Consider the following 22180-nt stretch of genomic DNA (forward strand, 5'->3'; position numbering starts at 1 on the left):
TAAACATATAATTCATTCCTGCTTCACATACACCTTAAATGTATAGCCCAAAGCTAATTTTGTACAATATTTTTAATGTGCCTGCATTTTGACAGCAATGTTTTGTTTTAAAATCAGTTATGGAATTTTCTGCTTCTGGAATCATGATAGTGTTCAGAAGAATTGGTATTTGTATTTTTAATTAGAAACATTCAGGCAGTGTTTTGTTTTACAGATGATGACACTTAAGGCAATGAGGTAAGGTTAGATTAGGTAACTTGTCCAAATCACAGGACAACCTATAAGTGACAGCTAGAATTGAAATTCCAGCATTCTGACCAAAACCACGCTGTGAACCACTGCTCTTACTCTTGGTGTCTGTGCATCTGTAAATACTGTGTTGCTGGTGCAGAAAGACCTTAAGCAAGCATAGGTCTTCTTTTTTTTTTTATTATTTCATTTCAAAATTAAGTCTGATTACTCTTGTTCATTGCAAACAGCTCATGGGAAACCTATCAGGAGAAAACAAAATTAGACTCCTTTGACAATGTCCTTTCTTAATACTATCAGTGAACTGTGACACCTGACCTAGAGCTCTTGTCAACGTGTTTAAATTGGACACTAATATGAGGAAAATGTTTTTAATATCTTCAGAATGAAACAGAAATTGAGTTAGGGAGCCTGTTAAGACAAGATTTTCAAGGATTGCACAATGAATTATTGTTGCGTATTGGAGAACATTATCAACAAGTTTTCAATGGTTTGTCAATACTTGCCTCATTTGCATCTAATGATGATCCATATCAAGGACCACGAGATATCACATCACCTGAACTGATGGTAAGGAAATGGTACATGGTATGTAGTTTGTTTGGTTTTCTTCTTTTCTGTACCTTACTTAAAAAACTGAGAAAATTCCTCTCCCCTATCTTCCAAACATAGGTAGTTCTTTAAGTTTTAATTGATATTTTTCTTTTAGAAAAGTCTAAAGTTGTATGGTGGGGCCTCCCTCACTAATTACTAAGTAGGAAAATGCTCTACATACTTGCTTACAGTTCCATCTTATGAAAGCATTTTCTTAACTGAGATTTCCTCTTCTCAGATAACCTTAACCTGTGTAAGTTGACATCCACTACAGCAAGTGCCTCAGTATTGAGCTATCCAGGTGTAACCTCAGTCCCCAAAGAAATCTTTCATTATTTTTTCCTGACTTGATTCCCTTAATCTTTCCTTTGGTCAGTGGTACTTTGTATCATCATCTACTCGCTTCAGCCAAAACCTGAGAACAATGCATGAGTTCTTCAAATAAAATCTGCAAGACCATATGTGACAGCATGCCTTTACACCCACCTTTGTTCACTTCTTCTTCTCACTGCTTTAGCTCTATCTTTATTTCTTAAAAATGACAAACTTTCAGATTTGTTGTTGTTGGTTTTAGATGGCCTCTGTACTTATAGTAATAATTCCCGGGGATGTTTTTTATTGTTAAAAGTTTCCTTATCACTCTATTTAAACTCGTTTATTTAGTTTTTTTTTTTTTTTAACAAAAACAACCTCACAACATTTATTGTCATCTAATGATAATGTGCAAGTAAAATAAGATGAGTAGCTCCCAGCAGAAGACACCTTTAAAAACACCAAACAGCTTTCTCAACTTCTCTGTGTTTGACCACTGTTAGTTGGAAACACTCTGGAGCAGAGTAATATTTTCTCTTTTTAGCATGATCCAACCCAGTCGTTTTCTTGACTTTGTTTTAGAATGGATTTCTTCTGATTCATCTAATGCGAGGTTCATGTACTCATCAAAGCCGATAACACAACCCTCTATCCACACATTCACTCGCTCATGCAGCCATACCTGAATTCGAGACCTATTTTGCAAGTATCTGAAGATAAGGTTGATGGGCTGCACCGTCACCTTCTGCACCTTCTGGCCTTGGCCACTGTACACCACGGTAGAAGTCACAAAGACCACACCCATTTATTTAGTTTTTATCACATGCTCATGTTTATTTTCTTATAGCCCTTATCAGTTATATTTATGTATGAATTTATTTAGTACCTCCTACTAATTTGCCATGTATACTATTGCTTATCTTAAACACATGTACTTAGCATGGTGCTGTAGAAACACGTATATTCGGTGAATGGTCAATATACATATTCAAAGTACTTTTTTACTTGATACCAAGAACTTTGAAATTAGAATATTTATGTAGATTTGAGTGCCACCTCCACCTACATTTTATCTAACGTAGATTAGAACCATATTAGTGAATTGTGGGGTTTTTTTATGCCAAAGTTTAATTTCAATTTAAATTAGAAGTTTACAAAACATATTTAGGAGGTGCTGTAATGAACCCAGTATTTTGCTAATGTCAAAAAAAAAAAAAAAAAACTAGTGATGATTTTTTTAAAAGAACTTTACAAACCAAAAGGTAAATTAGGGCTTGAAAAACAAATGTTCCTCGATTGAGAACTTTTTGTTTAAGTCTGTACCCCATTTTTTAATAGGATTGTTTGATTCTCTGGTATCTCACATTTTGAGTTCTTTGTATACCTTGGATATTAGGCCTCTATCTGATGTGGGGTTGGTAAATATCTTTTCCCACTCTGTTGGCTGCCATTTTGTTTTCATGACAGTGTCTTTAGCCTTAAGTCCCATTTGTCAATCTTTGACAAATAGCTCAAGCTATTGGTGTTCTGTTTAGGAAATTTTCTGCTGTGCCTATGAGTTCTAAGGTTTTCCCTACTTTCTCATCTAATAGTTTCAGTGTACCTGATTTAATGTGGAGATCTTTGATCCACTTGCACTTGAGCTTTGTACAAGGAGATAAGAAAGGGTCTATTTTCATTCTTCTGCATGCTGAGTGCCAGTTGGAACAACACCATTTGTTGAAGAGGCTGTCCTTTTTCCATTTAATGTTTACAGCTCCTTTGTCAAAAATCAGGTGACCATATACGTGAGGACTCATTTCTGGATCTTCTATTCTATTCCATTGATCCACGTGCCTATTTCTGTACCAGTACCATGCAGTTTTCAGCACAATTGCCTTGTAATATAGCTTGAGGTCAGGGATAGTGATTCCCGCAGATGTTTTCTTGTTGTTGAGGATGGATTTCGCTATTCTAGGTCTTTTTTTATTCCAGATGAAATTGCACATTGCTCTTTCCAACTCAGTGAAGGGATGGGATTGCATTGAATCTGTAGATTGCTTTTGGTAAGATGGCCATTTTTAAAATGTTGATTCTTCCAATCCATGAGCATGAGAGATCTTTGCATTTTCTGAGGTCTTCCTCGATTTCCTTCTTTAGAGGTTTGAAGTTCTTGTCATACAGGTCCTTCACTTGCTTAGTTAGAGTCACACCAACTATTCATAGTTTGGTGACTATGAAAATATTTCATAGTTTTTGTGACTATTGTGAAGGGTATCTTTCCCCATATGTTTGTCCTTTGAATATAGGAAGGCTACTGATTTGTTTGAGTTAATTTTATATCCGGCCACTTTGCTGAACTTGTTTATGGCTGAGAAACATCTAAGGAAGTACTCAACATCCTTAGCCATCAGGAAAATGCAAATCAAAACAACCCTGAGATTCCACCTCACACCAGTCAGATTGGCCAAGATCCAAATCTCAAATGACAATAGATGCTGGCGAGGATGTGGAGAAAGAGGAACACTTCTCCACTGTTGGTGGGGTTGTAAACTGATAGATACAACCACTCTGGAAATCAGTCTGGTGGTTCCTCAGAAAAATGGACTTAGTACTACCTGAAGATCCAGCTATTCCACTTCTGGGCATTTACCCCAGAGATGCTCCAACATACAACAAAGATACATGCACCACAATGTTCATTGCAGCTCTATTTATAATAGCCAGAACCTGGAAAGAACCCAGATGTCCTTCAGTAAATGAATGGATACAAAAATTGTGGTACATTTACACAATGGAGTACAGCTATCAGAAACAATGGCTTAACGAAATTCTTAAGAAAATGGATGCATCTAGAGAATATCATCCTGAGTGAGATAACCCAGTCACAAAAGAACAGACATAATATGCAGTCACTGATAATGGGATACTAACCCCAGAAAGCTCTGAACACCCCAGAAACAACTCACAGACTGTGTGAAGTTCAAGAAAAAAGAAAAAAAAATATTTTAATTAAAATAGAACTGTATCACATCCCCCTTTCCTTCTTACAGCCCCTCCCAGTTTCTCTCCTATCCCCTCAAATTAATAACCTCTTTTCCTATATTATTGTTACATATATACATATGTGTATGTATATGTACCCACAAATACTTAATTACAACCTTATAAAAATGTATTCGTATACTTTTATGCAAAAATGCTTAAAAATTTGTACATTTATCTTTGTTTTTTAAAATAAAGTTAAAAAAAGAAAGAAAAACAAATGTTTCCTTTGCTTGGCAAAAATTTCTGTATGCTATATAGTTACCTAATTTATCTTCACTGTATGCTAGTACAGACCTCCTCATCTGTCCTCAGCCATGTATGTAACCCTAAGGCAACCTAAATCAGGTGGCTGAACGTTAACATGTTTTCAATTATCACTCACCACAACTCTTTTTCTTGCCATTTTTCCTGCCTGGCGTAGTTCAGTGGTTGAAAGCAGCCTACTAGGAGTTCTGTAGTAAATCTCCAGTTCATAGGAAAAGAAGAGAGACACTTAATATATTTAAAACATATAACATCTTTTCTTTAAATCCACAGGCTGATTATTTGCAACCGAAATTGTTGGGCATTCTGGCCTTTTTTAATATGCAGTTACTGAGCTCCAGTGTTGGCATTGAAGATAAGAAAATGGTAAGTAGTGGTATTTGAATTCCAAGAGACTAGAATAAAATTTATATTGAATATTCAGGGAATATGAGTTCTGCATCTAGTTGTAAATATTCAAGTCTGAAACGTTGTGGAATAAGCTAGGTGTGGTAGCTCACACCTGTAATTTCAGCATGTGGAAAGACTGAGAATGAAGAGTAGCGCCAAGCTTATACCAGCCTGGACTACATCATCAGTTAAAAGTAAGCCTTTTAACTAAGTATGAGACTGTCAAAAAGGAAAAGCAGCCAGACATTTGACATTTATTACTGCATATCATATATTTGTTCTTTATACATTGAAAAAATAAAAATTATATCATTGGCAGCTCTTTCACTGATGATGAGAATTAGGAAGCGCAACTCAAGCTGTCCTAAATAATTTGTTGGGTCTGTTACTAAATAGACAAAAATAATATAACTTGAGCCATAACTTGATTCAAGATTCAACATTTCAGAATCAGTATCTTTGGTCAGAGTCACCTAGATTAACTCTACTTTGGCTCAGGATGCCTTTGAACTTCTTTCTAGTAGTCCTCCTACCTCAACCTCCTGTATGCTGGGATTATGACATCCACCTTGTTTTTACTTGTCAGGTAATAATACTAATAATGTCTGCAGACCCAAACCATCATGACATGTAGCATAGTTGAAGAGATAAGTAACTGAGAGCTTGAATATCAGTTGTATAATTGAATTTTATTGGTTTATTGGGTCTACTGTTGGTATTTCTGTTCTTAGTGTATATGTGTGTTAGCCTGAATGTTCAACAGTACTTACATAGAGGTCAGAGGACAACATGGATAAATCAGTATACTTCTACTATATGGGTTTTAGGGCTAGAACTAGGTTGTCAGGCTTGGCTGCAAGCCTTTACCTTAAGAGCCACCTTGCTGGCCCAGTAGCAACTTTTGTTTCAGAATGTATTCCCCTTCTGATAACTTTAAGGATCCATGTAAGACAGCAAAATTTAGCTACAGATTTTAAGTCAGTGCCTATAATTTCAATTTTAACTAGTAAATTTTCAGTCACTTTTATTCCATTTATATGGCTTCCCAGACAATTATGCTAAATGAAAGAATAGATGACTGTAAGTCTAAGGAAAGTGGAATTTATTATAACATAGAGAGCCATAAAGAGCTTCCATGTTTTGGTACATATGCTGGCTAGTTTTACGTCATCTTGACACAAGGTATAATCATTGGCAAGGAAGGAGCCTCAGTTCAGAAAATAGCTCCCTAAGATCAGGCTGTAGCCAAGCCTGTGGAGCATTTTCTTAACTGGTGATCCATGAGGGAGGGTCCAGCCCATTGTGGGTGGGGCTACTCCTAGGCTTGGTGATCCTGGGTGCTATAAGAAAGCAGGCTGAGCAAACCCTGAGGAGCAAGTCAATACATAGCACTCCTTCCAGGCCTCTGCATTAGCTCCTGCCTCCAGGTTCCTGCTCCATCTGAGTTCCTGTCCTGACTTCTTTCAACAGTGAACAGTGTTGTAGAAACAAGCCAAATAAACTCTTTCCTACCCAAATTGCTTTTGGCTGTGGTGTTTAAACACAGGAATAATAACCCCTAACTAAGACAGTATTGTATAAGATTAACCAGAGACTTTTTATACTGGTTCATTAGAACCTAGAACTATTGATGCAGTTCTTATTCTGTTTCTGTTTAAGACTATCTAGCAGTTGTTTGTTGTATTAAATTCAGAACATCTTGAATTTAGTATCATTAAAACCATTATTGACCATTATGAAACATTCTGCATAAAGTATATTAAAATTAACTTTAAATTCAGTCTATATCTCTGTTTACACTAATGATATGAAACATATTTGAAAAAAATTAAGATGTATCATTACATCTTTGTAAATCCAAGATTTATTGTACTGTAGCAACAATACAACTTCAAGGGCAACAAAAATAAGAGTGTAGTTTGTGTTTTTCAGATTCTTTGTTCTCATATGAGTTGACCAAAAAATTGGCCAGCATTTATTAGACCTTTTGTGTCATGCATATTGATACCTTTACATTTTGGTAGGATGCAATTGTTTCTATCACTTGTCTTTTTCTGGCATCTTGTTTATAAGTTATTTTTTTTAACAAACACTACTTTCTTTGTAGGCCTTGACTAGTTTGATGTCTTTGATGAAGTTGATGGGACCTAAACATGTCAGTTCTGTGAGAGTAAAAATGATGACCACACTGAGAACTGGACTGAGATTCAAGGATGATTTTCCTGAGTTATGTTGCAGGTAAATAATCATCATAGTTGAAATGTTTTCTTGTATTTCTAGGTTTTTGAGTTCTAGAAACTTGAGTTCTTATCACAGGCTGATCTGATGGGAATTTTTTTTTTAATTGAGGTATTCTTTTCCTAAATGACTCTAGTTTGTGTCAAGTTGACATTAAACTAGCCAGCACAATTGACCCTTTGTCAATTTGATGTCCAAACACACACATCACTTATTAAGTCATAACCTTTTTTTCTTGATCATCCCCAAGGTGGTTGATTAATGTAACATATAAAACATTGTAACTTTAAAGTCCCAGTCTAAAATTTTAAACACTTTAAAAGTAAATTTTTTATAACATTTAAATCTCTCTAAAATTTCAAAGTCTCTTAACTGTGGGCTTCTATAAAGTCAAAAATAAGTTACATATTTTCTTACTCTAAGAAGGAAGAACAAGAGCACAGTCCCATTCTGAACAAATCAAAACCAAATTCCCAACAGTTTAAATAACTCAGTGACCAATATCTGGCATTTATGAATGCTCTTCCAGGCTCCAGAGGGCTTTAGACAGTCTTACTCCTCTGGCTCTGCCATTCACAACTCATGTTTTTGTCATCTAGGATCAGGCTGCCACCACTTCACAGCTGCTGCTGTCCTCATAGTTGTCCCATAATACTGATGTCTCTAAAATGGACTTCACCTTTGCCTGTAGACTCTCCTAGGCTCTTTTCAGGGAACCTAACTCTGCTACATGGTACCAGGCCTCAGCTACTCTCCCATGGTCCCTTCATTCTAAAAAATTCTATAACTCGTATGTAACTCTTTCAATACCAAGTTCAGCTGCCAGCATGAGATACAGCCTTGGCCCCTTTGACACAGTTTCTTTGGGCTGACCCTGAGGAAGTATTCCCAGATTAATGGTTCTCAAGGGCCTTCATCTGCACTGCTCTCAGCACACTGCACTCTGAGCACTCCACCGCTTTTTCAGCCCAGAGTTCAAATGCCACAACAGTCTTCCCAGAACCCAGTGACCAGGTCTGTCACAGCAGTGATTCATAGCATGATTCTGGTACTTTTTTTTTTTTTTTTTTTTTTGGTCCCATTAGGATTTCTATTGCTGTAATAACTCTCAACTATCAAGGTACAGACCATCACTGTGTGAAGTCAGGGCAGGAACTCAAGCAAGGCAAGAACCTGGAGGTGGGAACTGAAGCAGGTCATTGAGGAGTGCTGCATATTAGATTGTTTCTCACAGTTTGCTTTCTTAGACCATCCAGAACCACTCCCCCAGGGATGGTACCACCCCATTTAGTATGGACCCACCCACTACAATCTTTCCACAGGCTGATCTCTTGAGAACATTTTCTCAGTTGTGATTATCTCTTCCCAAGTGACTCTAGCTTGTATCAAGTTGACATAAAACAAGCCAGCATACTTCTTCACCCACCTGTTTCATCGTCCATAGTTCCTAGGCTGGCCTGGAACTTTCTGTGTGGGCAGAGATGGGATAATAGGTGTTTGCCACCACATCTGTCTTTTTGGGGTTTTGTTTGTATGCTTGTTAGATTTTATTGTTGTTTGGGTTTTTGTTTGTTTGTTTGTTTGATTGATTGATTAATTGATTTGGTTTGGTTTGGTTTGGTTTTCATGTGTGTATTTGGCCATACTGCTACCTCAGGCTCCTGATTTCTGAAATTTCAGACCTGAACCAATATACATTTTTAATGTACCTAACCTACCATACTTAACCTACTACCCTATAACCAGGTTTAAATGAGCTCAGAACACTAACTGTAGCTCTCAGTTGGCCAAAATCATATAACACAAAGCCTATTTGTAGTAAGTATTGAGTATCTCATTCAGCCTACTGAACACAGTAGTATGCTGTTATGTACAATATCCATGGTTCCATAATAGTTAATGACTAGAAACTATGGCTTACTCTCACTGCCTATCACAGGGAAAAATTGTGCTTTATTCCTAGTTCATAGAAAGATGAAAATTGAGGGTTTTTTTTTTTTTAAAGGTTCTTCTATAGCCCAGGCTGCCCTTGAACTCTACGTTGTTACTCTACAATTGTTAAGACTGGAGTTATGAATCACCACATCCAACTGCCAAATACAATTTCTTCTAAATGTGTTGTACAGTTAGAGCATTCTAAAGTTAAAAATTCCTTAAAGCTGTACTGTCCATAAGATTATCTGTGTAAACAAATGCATAAATATATAACATTCAAATTTTCTTTTGTATTGATCATGCCATTAAAAACTGATTTCTTCTTGGTATTCATTTGTTTTGAATGTTTGATTGGTTGGTTGGTTGATATTTTTAAGTTTTGTTTCACTTAATATAACTAAGAGATCATTGTGTGTTTGTATGTATCATTGATCTTTATATCAAAAGCTACTTTAATCTCTTGTATGTATATATCATTATTCAGCTAACAGCTAATTGATGGTACTTTACAACATAAAAATACTTGAATTAATTGTTGTTTTTCACTTAGAGCATGGGACTGCTTTGTTCGTTGTCTGGATCACGCCTACCTGGGGCCTCTGCTCAGTCATGTCATAGTGGCTTTGTTACCTCTCATACACATGCAGCCTAAAGAAACTGCTGCTATCTTTCACTACCTCATCATTGAAAACAGGTATTGTAACGGAAATTAATCAGAAAATAGTAACGTGTGTGTGTCTGTGTGTGTGTGTGTGTGTGTGTGAACCAAAAGTTGACATTGGGTGCCTTTCTCAGTCATTATCAACTTTATTGTTTTTGTTGTGTGTGTGGATTTTTGAATGTTTGAAGTAGGATCTCACTATGTAGCTCTGGCTGTCCCAGAACTCACTGTTTAGACAATTCTGGCCTCAAACTCACAGAAATATGCCTGCCTCTGCCTCCCAAATACTAGGATTAAATAGCACCACCTTATTTTTTAAGACAAAGTCTTTGAAAAAACTGATTCTTCTAGTCTAGCTAGCCAGCAAAGTTCCAATAATCCTGTCTTTGCTTCTTTGGCACTGGGATTACAGGCACATACTTTCCTTTGGTTACTTCCAACTTACATCCTCAATCCTACACAGCAAGTGCTTTACCAAAGAAGCAATCTCTCCAGCTCTAAAACATTTAGAAATGTATTTTTATGTCTCAAAGTATTAGTATTACTTTGATAATGTAGATTACTATTTTAATAGAGTGGAGTCCTTGGGAAATTATTGGTATACCACTACTTATTAAATAGTTGAATTTTCAATGGGTCTTATTTCTATTTTAAAAATACTTGAAACTCATTGATTAATATATCAGCGATTAAATTTTTTCACTGATTTTCAGTTGGTAAAGGTAATTTACCTTTCTTAAGTAAACCAGGTAACCTAAGGAATGCTAGGGGGTATTTATCACTATCTGCACCATACCTCCTTAGTTACTTAGAATTCCTGTTTCATCCCATTACCCTTGAACCAGCTTCCCTTACTTTATTAGACTTTTATGATGTTTGTTTCTTTAAAGAACATTTCTTTGCATATATTATTTCAGCATAGACAGATGTTCTCTGGGTCTCTGATTCTAAATATTGAACTGCAAATTGGTTAGCATGACCTTTAAAGCTGGACACATCTTACCTCTTGACATTTCTTCCTGCTGATTCTCCAGTTCCATTGCTGTCTGTAGCAGCAGACTATAGGGGACATGAACTAGTGACAGAGCAGACCACACTTACCCACACTTATTTTCCACTCACACTGCTTCTTAATCTAAAATATCTTCCAACATATTTTAAGCTTTTCTTTCCTGTTACTTAACTGCTGCATGTCATAATTCATTTCTTCTGAAAAGTTGGGATGTAAGCAGTGCCCACCCATATGCTGTTGTATTCCTTTAAATTACGCCAGTAACCATTCAGGCATGAAAACACAGAAGTAACCATATATCTTTTTATTCATTGGAAGACCTGTAGGTTTTGTTTTTGTTTTCCTTTGATGAGCTTTCTACATGCTAGAACAATAAAATCACCAATATCACTTTTCACATTAACTTTATTTACACATTTCTTTCCATTGTTATCCTAATTATACATTTGCTCTCGTCTGTTATGGATGGTAAAATATTTTTTCTTACTTTTTTATGTCATAAGAAAAATATTCTTTTACTTGGTGCTAGGAGGACCCTCTTCCTCCTTGAGTAAAGGAGTTGTTCTGGATTTGTTTATTGTTTTATCCAAAGTCTAGGGCAGAACTTGGAGTCTGAACAACCAACATAGTTGCTATTTCTGTTTTTTTATTAGTAAAGACTAGAATTAAAAATATATTAAATCCCCAAAAGATCATTTATTGTAATCTAAGCAAGTAATATCAAATAGTATCAATATGTGTTGTTTTCATATTTTTTTCTAAAACTTCTATATTAGAATTTACATTTGGTTTGATTTTCTTCTTGCTATTACAAATTACTGTTAATGTGGTGCTTTAGGAAGAGTGAATACCATTATTTGTTTATAATTGTGTAGTTTAGGCTGAGTTCAGCTTGTTATTTCTTCTCGTGATCTTACCACAAATGTAGCCACATTTGGCTAGAAGGTAGACTGAAGTAGACTCTTCTCTTCTCACTGTGTGTGCTGTCTATATTGATAGCCAGATTTCTTTCAAGGAGACTCAGCATTTTCCTCAGCACAAAAATGGAAACTGCCATACATAAGCTCTTTTCTGTCCACAGCATATCTTCTACCACATGTATTTAGCAAATATATAGCATATGTATTTGCTAGAGGAATTCTTGTACCCAATCTGGGTTAAAGAACAAGGTGCTATATATAATGAATGTTCGTACTGAGAAGCTTGGTTTATTGTGGGCCACTAACATAACAATCAAGGATGATTTTCACAGCTGTGGTTATTTGCCATTATTAAATACTTTAATTATTGTTTTATTTCTATTTAATTTACTAGAGATTGAGCTCAGGCCTTGTGCTTGCTCGGCAGTCACTCTACCACTGAATTATTCCTATAATAGTTGCTAATGTTAATTATCTGGAATCCTAGACATGACCAGGAAGATTAGTTTGCATGTGAATAATTACAATGAGCTTTTAAGTATGCATTTTATAGCTTTACCTTCAACTTTTACATTGATATTCTTACAAATAATTCTTTGTAACTATTAGGGATGCTGTGCAAGATTTTCTTCATGAAATATATTTTCTGCCTGACCATCCAGAATTAGAAAAGATAAAAGCAGTTCTCCAGGAATATAGAAAGGTATTTAATTTCTTTACTTATGGAATGGAAGATCTTAATATAAAATTGTACCTGATTCCAGTACACTAAAAAAGATGCTTTGCCATCAAAGCTTGGTGTGTCGGCTCATGTGTGTGATCCCAATGTTCTGAAAGCAGAGCCAGGAGGATCTCCATAAGTTTGAGCCAGCATGTTTTTAATGAGTGCCGGCCAAGACGACATAGAAAACCCTATCTTGGGGGGGGGGTGGGTAAGAATAGGGCTGGAGAGGTGCTGCAGTGGTTAAGAGCACTGACTGCTCTTCCAGAAGTTCTGAGTTCAATTCCCAGCAACCACATAGTGGCTCACAACCATCTGTGATGGGATCTGATGCCCTCCTCTGGTGTGTCTGAAGACAGTGACAGTGTATTTATATACATTAAATGAATACATAATTTTTTTTAAAAAAAGATTATAACCATGGTGATTAGATAATAGTTCTGTGAATCAGTAACTTTGGGAGGGAAAGTTTAAATTAAAAAAATTTTTTTTTTGCTTTATTTTGTGACCATCTTTTATAGCTGAGGCTGTCTTCAAACAACTCTATGTAACAGGGGCTGGTATCTACCTACCTACCATTCCAAGTGCTAGAATTATGGTCACACTGCTGTCACATCCTATTTCGGTAAAACACATTAGCATTAGGTAGAGGCCACCCTTTCTACATTCCTGAGAGGAGAAGTGTGGGATGATTCCAGTTATAGCATGCTGTAAGTCGTAGTATCACTAGGATTATCACTGTGATATCATTGTATGATCTAAATGATTCTTGATCATCTTGAAGTTTTACAAAGTTTCTAAAATTATAAAAATACTGGATTTCATAGATTTCCAGAACAGACTAGAATTTGAGCTGTGAAAGGACTGAGTAGAATTAGAGTCCACAGATCTGCCTCAGGGTCATTATGTAGCATCCACAAATTAGGAAAAGCTTGTGCCTTTTAAAAGTTGTTATTATCAAGAAGCACTTATTTTTAGATACACATTTTTATTCAATTGGAAGAAAATCTTTTATTTCTAAAAATTTAGAATAAAAATTATTTTCTTCAAAAATTATACTGATGACAATAGACTTTGCAAAAGAAGGGTTGAAACCAATTTTAGTTATACTTTATACTGTAGGTTATATACTTAGCTATTTTAGTAGTAACTAGTTATATAGAGAATAAAGGCTTTGAGATGTTGTTAAGAGAGTTAATATGGAATGTTTCTCTGTTCTTTGTATAGGAAACATCTGAGAGTACTGATCTTCAAACCACTCTCCAGCTATCTATGAAAGCAATTCAGCACGAAAATGTAGATGTTCGCATTCACGCTCTTACCAGCTTGAAAGAAACCTTGTACAAAAATCAGGTATGTTAACGTGATATAATGCAACATACACACACACACACACACACACACACACACACACACACACACACATATAACCTATTGGGACTTTAATGAATTGATGATTGATTGGCATTTTTGGCTTGAGAACTCAAAAGATTTAGCCTTCATTGCTTATACATTTTTATTTTACATAGATTTATTAGATCTGACTGAAAAAAAATCAGCAATTTGTGAGATACATATCCTCCAGTTTCAGTCTCAAAAAAAAAAAAAAAACTGCAGAATTTTTTGTTGTTTTGAAGGGCCCTGATTTCATAGTTGTACTTTATCTTCTTTAAATTTAAAAAAAAATTATCACGTGGCATATATATGTAGTACATCCTCATGTGTGCAAATCCTTACTCTATCACTTGGCTTTTAAGAATCTCACTAAAATGAGAGCTCACTGTTTAGGCTAGGTTGGCTATCTACATTGTTTCTGATATCCTCCTGCCTCTGCCTCCCAGTTCTGGGTTTCCAGCCATGTACAACCATTTTCCACTTTTTTAAAAAAAACATCTGCATTGCTTTCATCAATCACTCTTATCTTCTAAGCCCTACACCACAGCTGACTGAAGTTTTTTTTTTTTTTTAATTTTATTGGATATTCTCTGTATTTACATTTCAAATGTTATACCCTACCCCCCCACACACACACTTCCCTCCCTCCTCCCCCTCAACTTGCTTCCATGAAGGTGCTTTCTCTCCCAATCACACTCTCCACCTCAGTGCCTTGGCTGTTGATGGTGTTTTTCTTCCTGTGAGGAAGCTGTACTTCAGCTCTTTCAGTTCTTTCTCTAGCTTTCATTGGGGTCCCTGTGTTCAGTCTGATGTTTAGCTACAAGCATCCTCTTCTGTATCTATATGACTCTGGGAGAGCCTCTGAGGAGACATCCATGTCTGGTTCATGCCAGTAAACACTTCTTGGCGTCAGCAATAGTGCTTGGGTTTGGTGGCTATATATGCAGTGGTTCACTAGGTGAGGCAGTCTCTGTAGATCCTTTCTTCAATCCCTGCTTCTTTATTTGACCTTATATTTCCTCCTCTGTTTTGTTCTCTCTTCTAAGAAGGACTGAGGCATCCACATTCTGGTCTTCCTTCTTTTTGAGCTTCATAAGTTCTGTGGATGGTTTCTTGGGTATTCTGAGCTTTTTTTTTTTTTTTTTTTTTGGGGGGGGGTAGTATCCGCTTATAAGTGAGTGCATACCATGAGTGTTCTTTTGTGACTGGATTACCTCACTCAGGATGATAGCTTCAAATTCCATCCATTTGCCTAGAAATTTCATGAATTCGTTTTTAATAGCTTTAATACTCCATTGTGTATATGTACCACAATTTCTGTATCCATTCCTCTGTTGAGGGACATCTGGGTTCTTTCCAGCTTCTGGCTTTTGGGTATATGTCCAGGAGTGGTATAACTGGGTCCTCAGGTAGCACTATGTTCAATTTTCTGAGGAGCCTCCAGGCTGATTTCCAGAATGGTTGTACTAATTTACAGTCCCACCAACAGTGGAGGAGTGTTCCTCTTTTTCCACATCCTTGCCAGCATCTGCTGTCACCTGAATTTTTGATCTTAGCTATTCTGACTGGTATGAGGTGGAATCTTAGAGTCGTTTAATTTGCATTTCTCTGATGACTAGAGAGATGTTGAGCATTTCTTTAGGTACATTCGATATTCCTACGTTGAAAAGTCTCTGTGTAGCTCTGTACCCCATTTTTAATAGGATTATTTGATTCTCTAGAGTCTAACTTCTTGAGTTCTTTGTATATATTGGATATTAGCCCTCTATTAGATGTAGGATTGGTAAAGATCTTTTCCCAATTTGTTGGTTGCCGTTTTGTCCTTTTGACAGTGTCCTTGGCCTTATAGAAGCTTTGCAATTTCATGAAGTCCCATTTGTCAATTTTTGATCTTACAGCATAAGCCATTGGTGTTCTGTTCAGGAAACTTTTCCCTGTGCCTATGTATTCTACGTTCTTTCCCACTTTCTGTTCTTTTAGTTTCAGTGTACCTGGTTTTATGTGTAGGCCTTTGGTCCATTTGCACTTGAGCTTTGTACAAGGAGATAGGAAAGGATTGATTTGCATTCCCCTGCATGCTGACTGCCAGTTGAACCAACACCATTTGTTGAAGAGGCTATCTTTTTTCCATTTAGCTCCTTTGTCTAAGATCAAGTGACCATAGGTGTGTGGGTTCATTTCTGGGTCTTCAATTCTATTCTACTGGTCTACCTGCCTGTCTCTGTACCAATACCAGGTAGTTTTTTTTTGTTTTTTTTTTTTTACAACAATTGATCTGTAATATACCTTGAGATCAGGGATGGTGATTCCCCCAGAAGTTTTTTTTATTGTTGAGAATAGTTTTTGTTATCCTGTTTTTTGTTTGTTTGTTTGTTTGTTTTTTAATTCCAAATAAATTTGCAAATTGCTCTTTCTAACTCTATGAAGAATTGAGTTGGAATTTTGATGGGTATTGTATTGAATTTGTAGATTGCCTAAGGCAAGATGGCCATTTTTACAAATGTTGATTCTTCCAACTCATGAGCATGGGAGATCTTTCCATCTTCTGAGATCTTCAATTTCCTTCTTCAGAGTCTTAAAATTGTCATAAAGATCCTTCACTTGCTTGGTTAGGATCACACCAAGGTATTTTATATTCTTTGTGGCTATTATGAAGGGTGTTGATTCCCTAATTTCTTTCTTAGCCTATTTGTCCTTTGAGTAGTGGAAGGCTACTGATTTGCTTGAGTTAATTTTATATCCATCCACTTTGCTGAAGGTGTTTATCAGCTGTAAAAGTTCCCTGGTGGAATTTTTGGGGTCATTTAAGTATACTATCATGTCATCTGCAAATAGTGATATTTTGACTTTTTTCTTTCCAATTTGTATCCCTTTGACCTCTTATTGTTGTCTTATTGCTCTGGCTAGAACTTCAAGGTAGGGAGATAGTGGACAGCCTTGTCTAGTGTCTGATTTTAGTGGGATTGGTTCAAGTTTCTCACCATTTACTTTTGTTTTCCTTACAACTTTATTTAAAGAAGAGAGATACATGTACAGATTTTTAAAAGCATTTTGGCAATTATTTTAGAGGTTTGATAGCATGCATTGAAATCCCACTAGTTACCATAAGCATAAAGTACATGTACAACAAAACATAACATGGAAATAGTCAAAGTTTTCTTGGTGTGTATAGATAAAACATAATTTTTGAATACCAAATATTGCCACAAGGCTATATTCCTAGCTCTTAGATTATTAATGATTTAAGGTGTAGGTGTACCACACTCTGAGAGGGTGCTATACACTTTTTCTTTTTTTTCTAATAAGAAGTGAGGCTTTCACTATTTGGCCTTTGTTATTCTTGAGCTTCATTATGGTCTGTGAGTTGTTTCTTGGGTATTCAGAGCTTTCTGTCAAATTATCAGTGACTGCATATTATGTCTGCTCTTCTGTGACTGGGTTATCTCACTCAATATGATATTCTCTAGGTGCATCCATTTTCTTAGGAATTTCATAAAGTCATTGTTTCTAATAGCTGAGTAGTAAGTACTCCATTGTGTAAATATATCACAATTTTTTTATCCATTCATCTACTGAAGGACATCTGGATTCTTTCCAGCTTCAGGCTATTATAAATAGGGCTGTTATGAACATTGTGGTACATGTGTCCTTATTGGATGTTGGAGCATCCCTGGGGTATATGCCCAGAAGTGGGATAACTGAGTCTTCAGGTAGGACTATGTCCAATTTTCTGAGGCACCACCAGACTGATTTCCAGAGTGGTTGTACCAGCTAACAACCCCACCAACAGTGGAGGAGTGTTCCTCTTTCTCTGCATCCTCGACAACATCTGCTGTCATCTGAGTTTTTGATCTTGGCCATTCTGACTGGTGTGAGGTAGAATCTCAGGGTTGTTTTGATTTGCATTTCCCTGATAACTAGGGATGTCGAGCACTTCCTTAGATACTTCTCAGTCATTTGATATTCCTCAGTTGAGAATTTTTTGTTTAGCTCTGTACCCCATTTTTTAATAGGATTGTTTGATTCTCTGGAGTCTAACTTCTTGAGTTGTTTATAGTGGATATTAGACCTCTATCAGATATGGGGTTGATAAAGATCTTTTCCCAATCTGTTGGCTGCCATTTTGTTTTCTTGACAGTGTCCTTACCCTTACAGAAACTTTGCAATCTCATTAAGTCCCATTTCTTAATCCTTGGTCTTAGAGCACAAGCCATTGATGTTCTGTTCAGGAAATTTTCTCCTGTGCCTATGTGTTCTAAGATTTTTCCCACTTTCTTTTCTTATAGTTTCAGTGTAACTGATTTTATGTGGAGATCTTTGATCCACTTGCAGTTGAGCTTTGTACAAGGAAATAAGAAAGGGTCTATTTTCATTCTTCTGCATGCTGAGTGCCAGTTGAGCCAGCATCATTTGTTGAAGAGGCTGTCCTTTTTCCATTGAATGTTTTCAGTTCCTTTGTCAAAAATCAAGTGACCATATATGTGAGGGTTCATTTCTGGATCTTCTATTCTGTTCCATTGATCTACATGCCTATCTCTCTCTGTATCAGTACCATGTGGTTTTTAACACTATTGCCCTGTGATATAGCTTGAGGTCTGGAATGGAGATTCCTGCAGATGTTTTCTTGTTGTTGAGGATGAATTTCGATAGTCTAGGTTTTTGTTATTCCAGATGAATTTGCAACATCAAACTTAATGGTGAGAAACTTGAAGCAATCCCACTAAAATCAAGGAGCTCTCTGGAAACACAATATCTATTAAAAATACTGAAGTACTCCATTTTATACAAAGAAAATACCAAGTTCTCAACTCAGATAAGTCATAGAGTTTAGTAATGTAGAAAAAACAGAGCTTTCAGACTAAAATAAAAATCATAGACATATATACATATTTTATGTAATATGTTCATTATATATATGTACATGTATATATGTACATAATACATATATCTTTTTTCTATGTGTACATTCCTGGTGACTGCATAGGTCAGAACTGGAACTGGGGTCATAAGTGTTTATAAGCCACCATGTGAGGACTGGGAAATGAACCCAGGTCCTCTGTAAGAGCCACAAGTACTCTTTAACTGTTGGTTCATCTTTTTAACACCCCTGCCCCTTTAAAATTCAGTGGCAACACAAGGAAGCTAAATTATTATACTAGAGACTCCAAAAACAAACAAACAAAGAAACAAACAAACCTTTCCAGCTGTGCTTATTAGAGGATCATGGTTAAGAACACAGCTTTAAATATACAAAAACTCAATAAATACCATTTTTACAAGTTAGCCCTTCCTAACACATTCATTTGAGGATTGGTTTTATTTAGTCTGTATGACAGTAGACTTTGTAAAAGAAAATAAAAATACTATTTGTATATTCAGCTGATTTAATTATAAATCTAAGATGAAATAATATTTGGGTAAGAAGAGAATCTCTATGAATGTTACTTATTCCAATAAATAAATAATTATTGGGCAAGAGAGATATCTTAATAGTTAAGAGCCTGTTCTACTACTGCAAAACATACTGTGAGGTATATAAAGTCGTCAAAAACTAACTGAAAAGATTGAAGATACAGGAATTTAATTTTTGTGTATTAATATTTTTAATCTCTCTAGTTTAGAAAAACATGCCATACGAGTTCTGTATAAACTTTCTCCTTTTATTTAAGGAAAAACTGATAAAGTATGCAACTGATAGTGAAACAGTGGAGCCTGTTATCTCTCAGCTTGTGACAGTAATTTTGAAAGGCTGCCAGGATGCAAACTCTCAAGCTCGCTTACTCTGTGGGGAATGTTTAGGAGAATTGGGAGCAATAGATCCAGGACGATTAGATTTCTCAACAACAGAAACTCAAGGAAAAGATTTTACATTTGTGGTAAGTAATCGTAATTTGAGTGATAATATTTCTCTGCCTAAGTTATCTTTTCTGTTGTTTTTGTATTTTGTTTCTTATGTGTGAGGGCTTTACCTGAATACACATTTGTGTGCCATGTGTCTATTTGGTGTCCACAGAGGCCAGAAGAGGGCGTTGAATTCCCTGAAATTGAATGCAGTTGTGAGCTCTCATGTGGTTACTGGATAGTGAGCTCAGGTCCTCAGTAAGAGCACCCAGTACTTCTATCTGCTGAGCAATGTTTCTTTCTGAATTGAGTTTTATATATTCCATTTATACAATCACACATTTTAAATAGCTTTTATTCCTAAATACCATCATGGAATTCTTTAGCCAAAAGTAATACTTTGAGCCCAATGTGTTCTGTTTTTAGAAACAAAGCTTAGTAATCTTAATTATGATAATAGTTAAAACCTAATTAGTTATCTAAAGATTAACACTTGAAAATAATTGATAGTGTTTCCATAGAAAACTAGTTTCTTAGGATATTCTAGTAATGTATATATATTTTAAGGAAATCCATGTTAACAATCAATTTGTGTTTTTGCTTGCTCGCTTGTGTGTATGTGTGGGTTTGTTTGTTTCAGTGCTTGGGATTGAATTCAGGATCTTGCTACTAGGCAAGTGCTGTTCTGCTGAGATATCTCACTAATTAAAAATGAAATGTTTGATGTGTATCTAGTGAATATGAGATTTGCTTTTTAAATTTTATTATCATTAGAGAGAGAGAGAGAGAGAGTGTGTGTGTGTGTGTGTGTGTGTGTCACACACAAGTGGAGGTGAGAGAACAACTTTGAGAAGTTAGTTTACTTGCACCTTTATTTATTTGTTTGTTTGTTTGTTTGTTTATTTATTTATTAACATTAATGAGAAATCTATTTTTAATAAAAAGAGAAAATATGCTGGGGTTAAGAAAGGTCAAACAAGTAAAGGTCTTAAGAGTTCCAGCTGTATAAAACTACGAAGATAAACTGCAGGTGGCACAAACATGTTTTTACTAGAATCATAGAAAGCACAGTTTAAACATTTAATTGAATGAATAACAACCAAAAACAATAATACACAACCTGAAGTGAATTTGTGCTTATCCACTCCATCTGGAAGAACCAGAAAAACGCATTCCAAGAACAATTTTGGAGAATTCTAAGAACAGTTAGAAGAAATTGAAATCATAAGACTCTTCTGTTTTCTTGAAGTGTTCTCATGAGTATGCAGTGTTATTCATGGACCGTGTTCCTACAAATGATAGATTAGATTCTGAATCAAGTGAATAAGGACAATTAAGAAACTATTGCTTCTGAATATGTGCGACTAGGTTATCATGCTTATCCCTCTTACTAAAAATATACAAACATCCTTGCTGACATTAACAAGAAAATATAAAAGTCAGTCACACAATCAATTGAAAGAAAAGAAAAATCCAACTTGAGATAATAGGTCAGATAAATAATGGAAAAGCATAGACAGATTTTCATGATGTAAAGACGAAATTCTGGTTTTAAAATTTTTCCCAATTTTTCTCCTGACATTACACCACTAATCAGAAAGATTATCATCATTGTGAATATCTTTTCAATAAATTAAAATTAAATTCAAGTACAATTTAGTTCTTTGAAAGCACGAGGATCATTTTTAGTATTCATAAGTCACATAGGATCAGTGGATGCCAGTGAACAGTAAGGATGGAGAACTGCTGTGGTTTTGATTTTACTGCACAATACTGAAGAGGAAAGCCCTTACAATGATAAGTAATAAAGGTTCCCTGAACAACCTTGAAAGTCTCAGGAATAAGGGAACAAAAATTTTAAGCTAAGGCTACTTAGGAGTAAAGAACAGAGGTTAACAAAATCAACTTTGCTTTCCTCTTTGCCCTTAGGAGGATGCAACAAGAAATATGCTTTAGCTAGAAATCATCTTTTTCTTACAGGAACTGAGCTGGCTTTATGTCATTTCAATACATATATTTGCATCAAAATATATTTAGGTAATTACACATCAAGAAAACTTTGACTATTTCCATGTTATGTTTTGTTTTACATGTACTTTATGCTCACTGTAAAGATTTCAAACCTTTAAAAAAAAAATCAAGTACTGACAAAAATATATTCATATAGTTTTATGCAAAAATTCTTATAAAATCTGTGCATTTATCTGTTTTTTTCAAAATAAAGTTGTTTAATAAAAAAAGAATTTGAAATTAGAAACAATAACATGAAATGAAAATGATGCGGAAAGCAAATGAGATAGAAAATAAAATAAAAAAAAATCAAACAAAAATCTAACAGAAATTCTGAAGTGGAAATTAAATGCAATGAATTCTCACCAATATTTGAACAAATAGTAATGAAAAAAACTATCTCATACCTCATTAAAAAAAATAAGATGGCTCAATCAACTGATTGATCAAGAAGAAGAAAGAAAAATAAAAGGTTACAGAAATTTTAATCCAGCAACATGGTTGCTTTGGGAAGGGAATCACATCCAAGGTATGATCTACTTGTTGGAATGCAGACATGTCTGGAATTACAGTTTGATATGGCTGAAAAACAGACATACTCTTAGCACACA

The 22180-nt window shown here is 35.5% G+C and overlaps 2 protein-coding genes across 3 annotated transcripts in view; one reads left to right on the forward strand and one right to left on the reverse strand.

Annotated features, from left to right (window-relative positions):
• ATR (ATR checkpoint kinase) overlaps positions 1 to 22180 on the forward strand; it is a gene marked incomplete at its 3' end in the record, with an annotated part of 102861 nt that overhangs the window by 22012 nt on the left and 58669 nt on the right. For both annotated transcript variants that reach the window (XM_080934922.1, XM_080934923.1), the window contains 7 exons: positions 634 to 819; positions 4720 to 4812; positions 6944 to 7074; positions 9560 to 9703; positions 12212 to 12305; positions 13551 to 13676; positions 19388 to 19594. In XM_080934922.1, the coding sequence (XP_080791048.1) occupies positions 634 to 819; positions 4720 to 4812; positions 6944 to 7074; positions 9560 to 9703; positions 12212 to 12305; positions 13551 to 13676; positions 19388 to 19594 (981 nt within the window). The remainder of the gene's footprint in view (positions 1 to 633; positions 820 to 4719; positions 4813 to 6943; positions 7075 to 9559; positions 9704 to 12211; positions 12306 to 13550; positions 13677 to 19387; positions 19595 to 22180) is intronic.
• On the reverse strand, positions 1655 to 1960 carry LOC308434149 (small nuclear ribonucleoprotein E-like; the record flags this gene model as incomplete). Its single annotated transcript, XM_080934331.1, has 1 exon — positions 1655 to 1960. The coding sequence occupies one exon, from the start codon at positions 1958 to 1960 to the stop codon at positions 1655 to 1657; it is 306 nt and encodes a 101-aa protein (XP_080790457.1).

Source organism: Micromys minutus (assembly GCF_963924665.1).
Source record: "Micromys minutus genome assembly, chromosome: 21".
Classification (NCBI taxonomy): Eukaryota; Metazoa; Chordata; class Mammalia; order Rodentia; family Muridae; genus Micromys; species Micromys minutus.